We start from the raw sequence: 13,973 nt of genomic DNA, 5'->3' as shown, positions 1-13,973 counted from the left end.
TTGCATATATTAGATTATGGGTTCAAACTCCGATATCTTTCATCTGCCACCTATGGTTCACCTAGCAACTAATTTGCAGAATATAGATCATGTGTTCAAACTTAACATTATGGGTTCAAACTTTGTCACATATAGTTCACCTAGCAACTAATTTGCAAGATATTAGGTTATTGATTCAAACTACGGATCCACCTGCCACGAGGAGTGGCAATTTTAGTGTAAGGATGGACTTATGACTGCGAAGTCATGAGTAATTTGTCTTGTCAAGTATAATTTGCAACAATTAGTTCTCACGTTATAGCTGAGATATTTAATGATTCAATTTATCTGTTATCGTTAAAATTATTTGAGTGTTGAAAGGATGAGTCTCCTCCCTTCCTTTTCTCCTAGAAAATATATACTCTCTTCGTCCCAAAAAGAAGTATCCATTTGCTTTTTGCACGTAGTTTTAGAAATATTAGTATTATATTAAGATATAGTATAAATAAAGTAGGAATAACTAAAATAACATTGTTAGTACGTGTGATATAAAGGTAATGACATTTGTGTAATATATTGTAAGTTGTAAGAGTATTTTTAATGTTAGGTAGACAGTACAGTTACTAAAAAATGAAATTGATACTTTGTTATGTGACGGACTAAAATGGAAAAATAGATACTTTGTTATGGGACGGGAGAGTATATTAAAATAATTTTCACTATATCTATTCCATTATTTTCTAAAAAATTAGTTCATAATTCTATCTACTTTCTTTTCAACTTCTCATTTCTTTAGGTCTCGACTTACTTTTTCATTATCTCAATTATCCAGATTAAGTTTGTCTTTATTCGTATACAAATTTGGGCTAAACTGGAACTGTTTGGACCGGCCATCTACTCCCCTGAACTACATTGCTAATCATCTTCTAAAATCCGAAAATATTTGAGAGTAACAATATCCAACGATATTTACATTCTATAGTTTCAGTTTTTTTAAAGTATCGGCAATGATTTATCGCATTGCCCGTCAAACTCTCACAAATGTTGCACATGCGCCCATATAGGTATGGCCTTGTATGTGTTCCTTCCCGGCTTTCATATTTTGTACATTTTGTTTGTCCATTATTTCATCTATTTTTGTGATATTCTTAAGTACGATTTCATTGTCGTAAAACTTGCTTTTTGAACATTTAACAAAATAAAATGTTGGCGGACTAAATTTTTCTTGTCCGTATTTGTGCATCATAAGCACTATTCTGCACTTTTCAAGTATGTAGCTTCGGATTCTCTCAATTTGATGCGCAAACTTATCAATCATCTGTTATGTCCAAAGTATTGAATACAATGTGATTTTATCTTGTTCTCCTCAGCAAGGTCACGTGACATAGATATTATCAGTTATTTTTCGTTTGTCAAGCAATTATCTTTGATAAATAATGTCGCAAGTATAGAGTCATTTTTTTCTTGTGCTCATTCTCTCGTTGTTCAATTACCATGCATAAGGTACTTTTTGCATAATCAAAATTCTATTTTTGTGTAACAATATTGATTGAGCAGTCTAAAAGATATATGTTATATTAAAAAAAAAAGAATAATCATTTATAGAGGCAACCTTAAAATTTGTCATGCTTTTCCACCCTCCAAGTTTGATCAACACATTATCGAGTGCTCCAATCAAGATAGTATATTTTTCTGACTCATTTCAACTTTTTACTTTGCGAGTTACTTTTAATATGATTTAATTGAAAAATGATAAGATCTTTCTATTGGCTTCCTTATAATTTTTTTACAACTTTGGACCGTAAAAAAGTATGAACAAGGCCTCTTTGCCTAATTAACAATTTTTTTTGATATATTTCTTCAAGCGGATATTTTAAAGAAAAATATAAGAAAATTTGAGTATTATGTGAAAAATGAAAATTGTATAAATGAATAGTATTGATTTTTAATTAAAATGTCAAATACATAAAGTTGATATATTGAGTAAATTTATATATATATTTACTTTAATTATTATGATTTTTAAATGTTATATTCAGATTATTTTAATTTAAGTTTTTATTATATATATTATTTTATTTATGAAATATTAAAATTTAAAAGAAAAAAAATCACGATTATTTGTGTTATTTGTATTTGAATTTAAATTTGATAGTGTCTTGTAAAAAAAAATAAAAATATATAGAACATAAATTGCAGGGAAAAAAAATAAAAAATAAAAAATAATAATACTAAAAATAAAATAAAATAAAGTTACAAAGTACCAACTGAAGAAATTTAACATACACGATATTGGACCGTCCAATTTTCAATTTATATTTAATTTACTTTGCGGCCCTTCTCAAAACCCTAATCGAAGGTTGGCCTTCTATATAAAGCGCTGTTTACACATCCTCCAGACGGCCGATCAGATCTCTCCACTGCCCAACTCTCGTAAGCGAATCTCTACTCTCTATTGCGTTCTTTTCTCTGTGGTTTCCTACTCTTTATTGCAATAATGGTTCTGTGTGGATCAAAAACTTGTTTGGAAGTCTCGTGCCGTAGTCCACCTCGTTCGATTTGTTGTTGTTGGAAAGTATGGTTGTTCAACGATGTGTTTTACTTGCAGGAAGTCAGTTAGAATGGCGGTACCACTACTTGACAAGAAGATAATCAAGAAGAGAGTGAAGAGGTTCAAGAGGCCGCAGAGCGATCGATTTATTTCCGTCAAGGTATATTAGTTTATCCTAAGTTCTGTTTCTTTTCGATTTGATATCTCATGAGCGTCGGTAAGGAGGAATGTGATGATATTATTTTGTCGCCCCAGGCTTAATTTGCATCTGCAGATAGATGTAAAGTGGTGATTGACTTTTATTATATCTGATTCCTCTTAATAGGTTTTAAATTTGTATTTACCGATATATCATTTTGTGTTTCCTAGTTTTATGTTTCTCTGTACCCTAGTGGAGCTGATTAAGGCAAGTTGAGGCGTGATGATACTTACCCATAACTTATTCTGCATTTGAATGATGATTATATAATCATGCACTACCATCTGATCTCTCTTGTCTTTAATTGTTTTTGTTTTTTAATTGTTCTGATGTATTCACGAGTTCTACTTTGTGTTCATTTAAAAATGATTATATTGTTGCGCAGCAATCAATGATGAAGCTAATTTGTAATTGCTGATTTACCTGTGATTAGCACACAAATTTTCACCATCTTTCGGCTGAGATTGCTTAGGCAACAAAAAGCATTTATGTTTATTTTACCAAGTGATTTTACAAATTTTAAGAGCTACTGCCCGTTGGTATCTAATGCTCAGAATTTATATTGTTTCTGAGTGTTTCGTTTTGAGGGCAGAAATAAATCACAAAACAGGTCTTGCGACACAGTTAGCTTGATTTTCTATGAGCTTTCTGTTACTATAACCCTGCTTACACCTTTTCTCGTCCAAATCTTGCAAATTGGCATTCCTTATTTTCTGATGCATCCTAAATCATTTTCTTCATGAATGTTGTATCGACTGTTTTCTAAGGATGAACCTTTTTTCTGTAGCCAAGCTGGAGAAGGCCCAAGGGTATTGATTCACGGGTCAGAAGAAAGTTCAAAGGATCTGTTTTGATGCCCAACATTGGTTATGGATCAGACAAGAAGACTCTCCATTATCTCCCAAATGGTTTCAAGAAGTTTCTTGTCCACAACGTCAAGGATCTTGAGCTGCTTATGATGCATAACAGGTTGGAATTGAATGTTGTTAACAACAGCCCTAGCTTTCTACTTGCATTCTATAAAATCGTTTAGCAAGCTTACTTATGTTGATCTTTTGATGGCAAATTCAGGACTTACTGTGCCGAAATTGCACACAATGTGTCCACCAAGAAGAGGAAAGAAATTGTGGAACGTGCAGCTCAGCTCGACGTGGTTGTCACCAACAAGCTTGCAAGGCTTCGCAGCCAGGAGGACGAATAAGCTTTCTAGGCTTGAGGATGTTCTTCTCAATTTTAATTTCCATAATGAGAATTTAGCTATCAGACATGGCTTTATGATCTCAGGAGTTTGGACAATTAAACTATTTTCGTATCTGATCACAACTTATTTGATTGTATTGCAAGAAAATGCTTTGTACTAAGTTTCACAATGCTGACTGCATTATGGTTTTGCAACTTGAGAAAGCTTAAGATATTACATATAATATGTAGAAAAAAAAAATTAAAAAATGATCTTAGGGGCTGTTTGGTTCGGGATTTGGTGGGATTCGATGGAATTTAGATTTTAAAATTTCAATAAATTCATATTTGGTAAATACTGCAAATATAGATTTTCAGTAACAGTGTAGTGTATCACTTGTTACTTTAATTTATATTATTTTTTATTTTACTATTAAATATATATAAATATATATATACATTTAAATTCTATCACATACTAAAAAATTCCAATCCTATAAAAAAAATCCTTCAACCAAACACCTATTAGAGAATAACAATAACTAATTTTGGTCTCTTATTTAAAAAAATTATGAATTTTCGTCCTATGTTTATAAACAATACCGCTGTGTCCATTAGGAACATTTTGGCTATTATGTATTAGCCAAATTGCCCGATTATGACATACTACAATTTTTGTTTGTCAGTTTTGTATTTTTGAATGATGTAATTTTTTTACAAATATTATAAAAAAATATAATATATACACGTTAAAATACCAAATCGAAAGAAATAAACTTTGTTTTGGTTGTCTTTTTTAGATAAAATAACTGTTAATTTTGTGATCAAAGGTCTAATGGGCTTGAGGCCCTTAATTGCGATTGGACATTAGGTTAAAACAAATAAGATCTATTTTAGCCCATGCTCCAATTTTTCAACTAATTAGAGACTAAGGTTGCAAAATTTATTAAAAAAAAAAAAGAAGTAAATTTTATAATTTTATTCAGAGTATTCGCCATCTGGGGATGAAAACAGGCAAGGAAGCTGATAGTGGCGTTGGCATGGCTGGTCTCTGCGGTCACGCATTATCCAGTTTCCTCTAATTCATACTGATCTCGCATCAGAGATAGTCTTGTTTTCCTTCGCTGCTCTATTACGCCGGGGTCCATTCCTCGCCTGTTCTGTTCCGATTCTTTCAAGAAATCTAGATCCGTCGCCGGGGAAGAGAGGGGGGCAGCAATGGATGCCTTAAGGAAGCAAGCTAGCAAGCTTCGAGAACAAGTAGCTAAACAGCAACAGGTTTGCGCTATTCCAGTTTGCATTTTGTGTTTGACTAAATTTCTAAGAACTGAGTCGCTCGAGGGGGCGTCTTTAATTGATTCTGGGTTTTGCGCTTGAATCTGTAGGCCGTAATCAAGCAATTCAGTGCCAGTGGCTATGAGAGCTCGGAAGCGATGGTTATTGATGAGGTTGAGATGCAGATGCACCAGCAGTTGGAGAAATTGTATCGATCCACTCGTTCCGGAAGGGTGAGTATTTAATCGCTATCGGTATTTGTACTGTATCTGTTACTAGTGTTTTCGTCCCTTTGCAAAGATTCTACTAAAAGTCGGGTTGTTAGGTGGTTCTTGTTGGGGAATTTGGGAAGCAATGATAAAGAATCAAAATGAACAAGTAAACAATTGATTTGATGCACAACAGGCACTTTCCTAAAATTATATATATATATTTTTTTTCCCTATTTTGGGTTAACCTGGCTTTAGCTCTAGATAATCAAAAGATCGCAGTCAAGAAATCTGACACGAAAATTTAGTCTAGAACCTATAATTTCTTTGTTGCTATATTCTGGGGATGATCAAGAACATTATTCAACAAAAATGTTTTCCTGTTTGTTTGTTAAAACTTATTATTAGTGGTTGATTATGAGGGCTCTCTCATCCCTGTCAAATTTGGGTCTGATATTATATTGGTTTATATTAGCGTGTTCTCCTAACCTTCTAACTCGTATCAAAGCTTGACACCATATTCCTTCAATCTTGAATAGATTTTGATTACACTAAAATAAACAATAGTTCTCGAAATACATGGTTAGAACATCTGCAGATGCTATGCCCTGCATTGTTGGCTATGCTCCTACAAGTCATAAAATTGTGAAATAGAAATTACTATTCAATTAACAATTGTTGTAGAAGCTGGTTTGACGTGTCAAAGGTTCCAACTTAATAGCGTGCCATTTTGGTTGAGGTTGAAGTGCCAATGCTTTTTGACGGCTTTAATTTATGAATTTGCTGGACATTTCTTATTTGATCTAGTCTGCTGTGCTCTGCAACATGATTTTGTAATGTATTCTTTTGTTTATTAGTTTAGCAAGCGACTGCCTCATTGTTTCGGTTCAAATATTGCTCCAATTGATTGCTTGTGACGATTAATGCTTGGCAATGGCAACATAAGCCTGTGTGGTGATGCTATCTTAGTCTTTTTTTTCACCTATAAGTTTCCTCACTTTCAGGATTTTCAGAAAGAAATTGTCAAAGCAGCTGAGGCCTTCACTGCAATAGGGTATAAACATATAGAAGCTGGTGGGTGCATTTAAGTTCTGCTATTCCCTGTAATGGGCTAGTAGATTGTAGCAATGATAATTTCTTCTTTTAAAATGCTGCAAATGTATTTTACACATGCAAAGTAGTGAATTATTTATTATGGTAGCCAGGAACCAAGTTGTCAGAAGATTGTTCAAAATTTGGGCTTGAGAATGCTAGTGACGAGGTTCTTGGGAAGGCTTCATCCGTATATGGGGATGGGCGTCAGCACGTTGAGAAGGAGCAAGAAGATTTCAACAAGTTATTGTTTACACAGGTAGGTTGAGCTGCTATTCCAAAGTTTATTAAGATCATTACCTACACCTTTATTTCTCCCTTTTTCGTGTTTCTGTTTTGTGCCCAGAGTTGATTCTCAAAAGTTTTGTTGAGTTACTGTCCTCTAAATATGGGCTTGTTCTGAACTATGCAATTCCCAAAATATTGAGATGTGAGGGTGGGCACAGGTGTATATTTTCATCTCATGCTAGTGAAAATAATGTTTTTGCCAGGGTGTGGATTTATATAATTGTATATTTGCTTCTTTAATTCTTCTGGTTCATTAAATGTATTTTTGTGTTTTGGTATTGTATTTAACAAAATAAAGAGCTCATTGTTCTTTCTAGGTCTTAGAACCTTTGAGAGCCATGATTAATGGTACTCCACTTGAAGATGCTCGCCACCTTGCTCAGCGGTATAGTAGAATGAGACAGGAAGCTGAGGCTCAGGTAATATGAATATGCATATATATATCTACAGAATATCAAGGTCCAGTTCAAATACTTCGACATTGCTTATTTGATGATGACATCAATTCACCCAAGTGAACATGTGCAGGCTGCTGAAGTATCAAGAAGACAAGCACGCGTGAGGGAATCTCCTATTCCAGAAAATGTTGCAAAACTGCACGCAGCAGAAACTAGAATGCAAGAACTCAAGGCAAATATGGCAGTACTGGGAAAGGAAGCATCAGCAGCTTTGGCTGCTGTGGAAGCACAGCAGCAGAGACTAACGTTTCAGAGACTCATAGCAATGGTACTACATTGGATGCATTTGTTAAAATAAATTATTAATTCTTGTAATAATAATGCTTTAAGCAAGTTTCTGTTTGCAGGTTGAGGGAGAAAGGATGTACCACGAGAGAGTTGCTACAATTCTCGGTAATATAGAAACTGAGGTGTGTATTCGCCTGACTTCACATTCTTGTGCTTGTTTTCAGATTTTTGCCGATGTGGGAGTCTTTTATTGGTGTGTAGATTGTCTCGGAGAAACAAAGGAAAGAGGCAGCTCCTCCTGTGACTCCTCTCAAACACACTACACAAAAGACGAAGTATTTTCTAGCTGAGGTATGTCCTAAACTGAAGATGAATTTGATGATCTTAAATCCCTTGCATGACCTCTACACGAACTTTCACCATAAAATGTTCAAACACACAAAAGACGAAGTATTTTCTAGCTGAGGTATGTCCTAAACTGAAGATGAATTTGATGATCTTAAATCCCTTGCATGACCTCTACACGAACTTTCACCATAAAATGTTCAACAACCTTTACCCCTTAAAGTCAGCATAATAATAATACTGTTGTTGCAATATTCTGTAACATTCTTGATGTCATTCAAATGAACTTTTATCAATCCATTTAGGAATAAAGAAATAGCAATTACAGCAATTCTCGTTTGCAATCCACTTTTATTGACTTCCTAGAATTGTATTTACCATTTAGCCATACGACACAATATTAATTTCTGCGTGTAGATTTAATTATATCTATACATATAATCTTGCAAGCTGATACTTACTAATTTCTTCAGGCAGTACATGCTTTTGACGCCGAATCTGATAAGGAACTAAGCCTGTCAGTAGGAGACTATGTTGTTGTGCGGAAGGTTACTTCGTCTTCCCACCATTTGATCACCTCTCTCTCTCTTATCTTACTCATGGAAAATCTATTTCTAATAAATATTCTATTCATTACTCATCAGGTGAGCCCAAATGGATGGTCGGAAGGAGAGTGTAGAGGAAGAGCAGGATGGTTCCCCACAGAGTACGTGGCGAGACGCCAAAAGATTCCGTCTAACTACGGCGCGACCGAAGCTCATTAGGTGATGGAGTTGAGTCCTCCTTCATGCAGTGGGTGGGTTGTCTCTATCTTGCCATAGCCCTCTGAATTGCAGAAGCTGAATGCTGTGTGTGCTTTTCTGTGTTAAGAACAATGATATACCTTACCACCTTTCTTCTCATGAGATTTCCTTGTTTAATTTCATACTTGCTTGTCCTTTTTTCTATTTATTCATTCATAGAGAATGTTGTATAATCATATATATATAGATATTCATGCTGGAATTAACTAATTATTATCATTGACTAATTAAATTTACATGTGTAGTGTATTTCTTGCTTGGTCTCATTTACTGTGTTTATATTGTTGTTCATAATACATTGTCATTTCGATCCGTTGTGCATCTGTTGTTTATTTTGTTTTTTTTTTTAGAAAAATAAATTACATTTTAGTCTTATTTTAATTTTATAATTTTTAATAATTTTAATTAAAATAATTAGTAATTTTAATTTTAATTTATTCTGTTTTATTTTAAATGATATTTTTTTTAGATGTAATTTATTTTTTTCTTGCTTGGTCTCATTTACTGTGTTTATATTGTTGTTCATAATACATTGTCATTTCGGTCTGTTTATTTTATTCTTTTTTTAAAAAAAATAAATTACATTTAAGTCTTATTTTAATTTTATAACTTTTAATAATTTTAATTAAAATAATTAGTTGTTTTAATTTTAATTTATTTTGTTTTATTTTAAATAATATTTTTTTAGATGATAATTAATTAGTTAATAGTATATTATAATATTATTTTTTATTTTTATATAAAAGAAAGATATAGTTTATAATTTTAAAATAAATATTAACACTTAAATTAAATGAAATTTCAAAAATACGGATTTGTTTTTGAATATTTTCCAAAAGGCCTCGTACTATTGGAGTTTACTTGAGACTTATAAGGTGTGCAATTTTCTTCGCAACTTTCGAGGTGGAACTTGACTTTGTACCCGAACAAGATACAACAAAATAAGCTCGATAAGTCAATTCACACGCTAACTATGTGTGGAGGGTTTGAGAACTAACAAAATATTTTGAGTGGGTATATGTTTATATATTATAAAGTTAATTAAGGACAAATTACAATGTAAATGATATCATTTGTTACGGAAAAAAAAATGAAATAATATTATAGTATTAAAAGATAATTATTTTTATTAATATATTTTTAATTATCAATTAATTATATATATTTAAATTTTCGAATGAAAGTAAAAATAAAAATAAAAAGAATGTCTATATAAATGTGGCGGTATGAATGAACTAAATTCAACGCCTAGATGTATTATTATGTGCGGTGCCGTGGTGCACATTTATTTAATGTAGAAGAAATAATCATTCAACGCACTAATATATATATATATATATATATATATATATTTCAAATTACATTAAAATTAAAAAATTCTACATGTGTGTATAATATCGCCATGTGAAAAAGAAGACAGGATATTGATGTTAGCAAAATGATTCAATATTAAAGATTTTTTTTAACTTATTTCTGCGCAATTTATAATAAATATTTAATTCAACATTTATTTCTGATTTAAAACATTATACAATCTTTTTGTACAAATAAACAAATAGGAGATAATACTTCTTATCCATATATATATATATTTCTAAAAATGCATATGTGTTGTCAGGCGTGACGATTATTCGAGTACATTACTTTTATTGCAATATTTCATGGCAGTCAAACACGTAACGCATACCCGTTCTTTCATTTACTGTAAAATATAAATTTATGGCAGAGTATCCAAGCACGTTCATTTTATGCCAGTATAATATATATCTAGAAATATACACAACACACCATCTATATATGTGCCCTTATGTGTCGTACAACAGACCTATTCATAAAATATAAAAGTAGGTTGACGGAATCACTACATATACATATAATTTAAACCGACTTTTACTTTAGGGAAAAAAAAATAATAGTAACATTATTACAATCAAATATATTATGTTATTCAATTTATGTAATATAATATCTTGTTGACATAATACACACACCCTCTCTCTTTATATATATATATATATATATATACAAATGCGCCATTGTGTCTATCTACACGGCCAAATTAATATCTAGAGAGAGAGAGAGAGAGAGAGAGAGAGATGGTGAGAAATTGTTGGTCATCGTCATCAATCCCTATTTTTGACATGAAGGATTTGCTCGATCCAGAGAGCAGAAGCATTCAACTGCACAAGTTTCACACAGCATGCAAAGAATGGGGATTATTCCAGGTCAATTCAAATTCAATTACAAACTATACATGTATAATTGATATTCATGTATGTATGTATGTATGTATATGCAGTTGGTGAACCATGGCATGGACTCTGAAATGGTGGAGAAGCTGAAGCAGGAGATCCATGGATTCTACAAACTGCCCTTGCAAGAGAGGCTGAAATATGCAGTGAGGCCAGGCCAATTTGAGGGCTATGGCCAGACAAAACCTGCCGGAGAAGAAGGAAAGGTCGTCGATTGGGGGGAGAGGTTCTACATGATCACCAATCCTCTCTCCAAACGCCAGCCTCATCTCCTCCCTAACTTCCCTCCATCTCTCAGGTCAGTTGGAAATTAATCCCAATTCATAACTAATTAATCATTTATTCAAACCCTAGCTCGATACGACGTCGTTGCCGTCTTCGTCTCCATACATATATATATATATATATATATATGCAGAGAAACCCTAGAAACTTACATCCAGGAGCAGCAAAACGTGGCGAGGGTAATTCTCGGACTGATCGCCGAATCGTTGGGGATCGACGGAAGGGAGATGGAGGAGATGTTCGTGGACGGGATGGAGTCGGTGAGGATGAATTATTACCCGCCATTTCCGGAGCCGGAGAAGGTCGTCGGAATCGTTCCCCACTCCGACGGCTCCGCCGTCACCACTCTCCTCCAATTGAACGACGTCGAAGGTCTCCAGATCAAGAAGCACCACAATCACGACGACGCTAGCGATAATTGGTTGCCCGTCAAGTTCCTCCCCGGCGCCATTGTCGTGATTTTGGGAGACATCATTGAGGTTTGCCTCTACTTTTCCAACTCACCTAATCTAATTAAAAAAATAATATTATATATATATATATATATCGATGATCAGATGTTGAGTAGTTAATTGAATCAGTCAAGTTCATGCATTCATCTGCAATTCCAACACAATTACACTTCTTCTTCATCAATTACTTATTTAATATATTTCGATTCCCATCCAGCTAGGGTTAATCTCATAAATAATCATCGATCATCCAAATTTAATATATGTATGCAGGTGATAAGCAATGGAATTTACAAGAGCGTAGTGCACAGAGCAGTGGTGAATAGAGAGGAGGAGAGGCTGAGCGTCGCGACGTTCTTCAACCCAAAACTGGAGGCGGAGGTGGGGCCATGGTCGTCTTCTCCATCGCCGCGTTTGTTCAGAACAATCAAATCTGAGCAGTACGTCCAAGAGTTCTTCTCCAGGAAGCTCCAAAAAAAATCCTTCCTCAACTACATGAAAATTTAAATAAAATTAATCCATTACAAATATATATATATATATATATGTATATGTATGCATGAAACTAAATTGTCCTTTTAATGGTCACCATAATGATATATCCAGTTTTATTACATCTTTACGCCTCTTCTATATCAGTTTATTGGTATATATGTAATATCCTATATTTTTAAAATTAATTTAATTATTATAAGGATTAATATATGTATATGTATTTTATCTTATTAAAGGTGCACGCTATTTTTTGTAAGAACGCTATAAACAAGTTTAGGTTTAAGTGTGTGAATAACATGGAATTTAATGACCTTTTCTAAAGATTGTATCCAACCATAATTTAACTTTGAAGAAAACAAAAAAAAAAAAAAAAAAACTAATTAAGAAGACAATTTGATACACGCTAAATAATTTTGGTAGTTTATACCCAACAATCTATACGTGCTACCTTTGTTCAAATTATACTTGTAGACATAAAAATAAATAAATATATAATCACTCAAATATTTTATATTTTGGGGGAAATGAAATATATGTAATATTTATTTAAGCACATATGTTAATTTTTCTATACAAATAAATAACTTTCGACGAAAAATACTTTTAATGGCAGGGAAGTCAATTTTAAAATTCTAGCAAAAAGTAAGTTTTTAAATTTTATATTCAATGGTTTTTTATGTCATTTGAAACTATTCTTGAAACATATGTTCAAATAAATGATCAAATTTCGCTTGAGAAATTGATAATTTAACGTTTTTTGAAATATATGTTAAAATATGTGGGAAGATCAAATATGCATGCAAATTTATTAAAAAAAAAAATCGACAAATTCAAGAAGTAGTTCTTCACATTAAATTCGTATTGTTTGTGCATATCATCAATTCAGTTCTTTTTTATCCATAAGTTGAAAGGACATGCTGCTAAAAAAATATCATAAAATACTAAATCCACTGTAAGAAAATCAAATTCCTTCTAATCCTTAAAAGAAGTTGAATTGAAGATGAAATCCCTCTAAATCGTTAAATAAACTACATTAGAGATCAAATTTATATATACAAAATCCTTCAAAGTGGCCATTCTAATTGAGTTTGAAGATTGCAGTAATCCAAAAGAAGAACCAAATTATATTACTCATTATACTTTTTCCTTAATCCATATTAATTTGCATGAATTTTTATGTATATTTAATTAACATAGATATTTTTTTTGTCTACAATATTTATTCAATATCAATCTCTTGTTACTAATTTCAATATTAAATATTTTACTACATCCCAAGAAGAGTAGATTTTGTGTATTGATATTTCAATATTAATTATTATATCAATACGCAAGAAAAAAAAAAAAAAAAAAGACAAAAATACCTCTATTAGTCTTTAATAATACATATACAATAACATTTGTGGAGTAAATTATACAAATATAAAAATATTTATAATGTTAAATATAACGACACAAAAGATAAATAATGCTAATTTTATGAAAAGGATGTAGTATAATTTTTATACAAAAGAAGTGTAATTAAATTTAGCCGACCGAAAGAGAAGAACTTTTTTTACATACATAATATTATCATTTTATTACTTTTAATTTAGAATATTTTTTACATACATAATATTATCATTTTAATAATCTGAATACAATTTATGAAAATATTACTCCTATAATAAAACAAAAGATGTGTCCATTTTTTGTTTTTAAATGAATATAATTTTTTATGTTATAATGTATGTATATCTTGTATTTTTAAATAATATTTATTGAAAATCTAAAATTGTAAATATATATATATATATAACCGCTTAACATGACCAATTTAGAATGGAGGAAGCATACATTAAAAGTGTCAAACGAGCCCAAAAAGTATTGCCTGTGTATATTTT

General features: G+C 32.0%; 3 protein-coding genes and 4 non-coding genes across 7 annotated transcripts; all 7 read left to right on the top strand.

Annotated features, from left to right (window-relative positions):
* Positions 1 to 2,306: 2,306 nt before the first annotated feature.
* LOC127247241 (60S ribosomal protein L32-1-like) lies at positions 2,307 to 4,124 on the top strand. The gene is made up of 4 exons (XM_051269019.1): positions 2,307 to 2,412; positions 2,588 to 2,690; positions 3,517 to 3,698; positions 3,801 to 4,124. The coding sequence occupies exons 2-4, from the start codon at positions 2,601 to 2,603 to the stop codon at positions 3,928 to 3,930; spliced, it is 402 nt and encodes a 133-aa protein (XP_051124976.1). The 5' UTR covers positions 2,307 to 2,412; positions 2,588 to 2,600; the 3' UTR covers positions 3,931 to 4,124.
* LOC127248178 (small nucleolar RNA U31b) lies at positions 2,756 to 2,845 on the top strand. Its single transcript, XR_007838033.1, has one exon. It is a non-coding gene; the product is annotated as a small nucleolar RNA U31b (small nucleolar RNA).
* On the top strand, positions 2,942 to 3,023 carry LOC127248181 (small nucleolar RNA Z195/SNORD33/SNORD32 family). The gene has a single exon (XR_007838036.1). It is a non-coding gene; the product is annotated as a small nucleolar RNA Z195/SNORD33/SNORD32 family (small nucleolar RNA).
* On the top strand, positions 3,113 to 3,198 carry LOC127248182 (small nucleolar RNA Z196/R39/R59 family). Its single transcript, XR_007838037.1, has one exon. It is a non-coding gene; the product is annotated as a small nucleolar RNA Z196/R39/R59 family (small nucleolar RNA).
* On the top strand, positions 3,257 to 3,403 carry LOC127248174 (small nucleolar RNA F1/F2/snoR5a). The gene has a single exon (XR_007838029.1). It is a non-coding gene; the product is annotated as a small nucleolar RNA F1/F2/snoR5a (small nucleolar RNA).
* A 762-nt stretch (positions 4,125 to 4,886) lies between the features above and the next one.
* LOC127247236 (SH3 domain-containing protein 3) lies at positions 4,887 to 8,872 on the top strand. The gene is made up of 10 exons (XM_051269014.1): positions 4,887 to 5,186; positions 5,294 to 5,416; positions 6,397 to 6,466; positions 6,598 to 6,743; positions 7,090 to 7,191; positions 7,301 to 7,498; positions 7,578 to 7,640; positions 7,720 to 7,809; positions 8,277 to 8,351; positions 8,448 to 8,872. The coding sequence occupies exons 1-10, from the start codon at positions 5,127 to 5,129 to the stop codon at positions 8,565 to 8,567; spliced, it is 1,047 nt and encodes a 348-aa protein (XP_051124971.1). The 5' UTR covers positions 4,887 to 5,126; the 3' UTR covers positions 8,568 to 8,872.
* Positions 8,873 to 10,656: 1,784 nt separating this feature from the next.
* LOC127247237 (codeine O-demethylase-like) lies at positions 10,657 to 12,228 on the top strand. Its single transcript, XM_051269015.1, has 4 exons — positions 10,657 to 10,831; positions 10,906 to 11,156; positions 11,277 to 11,622; positions 11,869 to 12,228. The coding sequence occupies exons 1-4, from the start codon at positions 10,703 to 10,705 to the stop codon at positions 12,100 to 12,102; spliced, it is 960 nt and encodes a 319-aa protein (XP_051124972.1). The 5' UTR covers positions 10,657 to 10,702; the 3' UTR covers positions 12,103 to 12,228.
* The last annotated feature ends 1,745 nt before the right edge of the window (positions 12,229 to 13,973 follow it).

Source organism: Andrographis paniculata, unplaced genomic scaffold (assembly GCF_009805555.1).
Source record: "Andrographis paniculata isolate CXL003 unplaced genomic scaffold, ASM980555v1 Contig32END, whole genome shotgun sequence".
Taxonomy (NCBI): domain Eukaryota; kingdom Viridiplantae; phylum Streptophyta; class Magnoliopsida; order Lamiales; family Acanthaceae; genus Andrographis; species Andrographis paniculata.
This window is presented reverse-complemented; position numbering and strand designations above follow the sequence as displayed.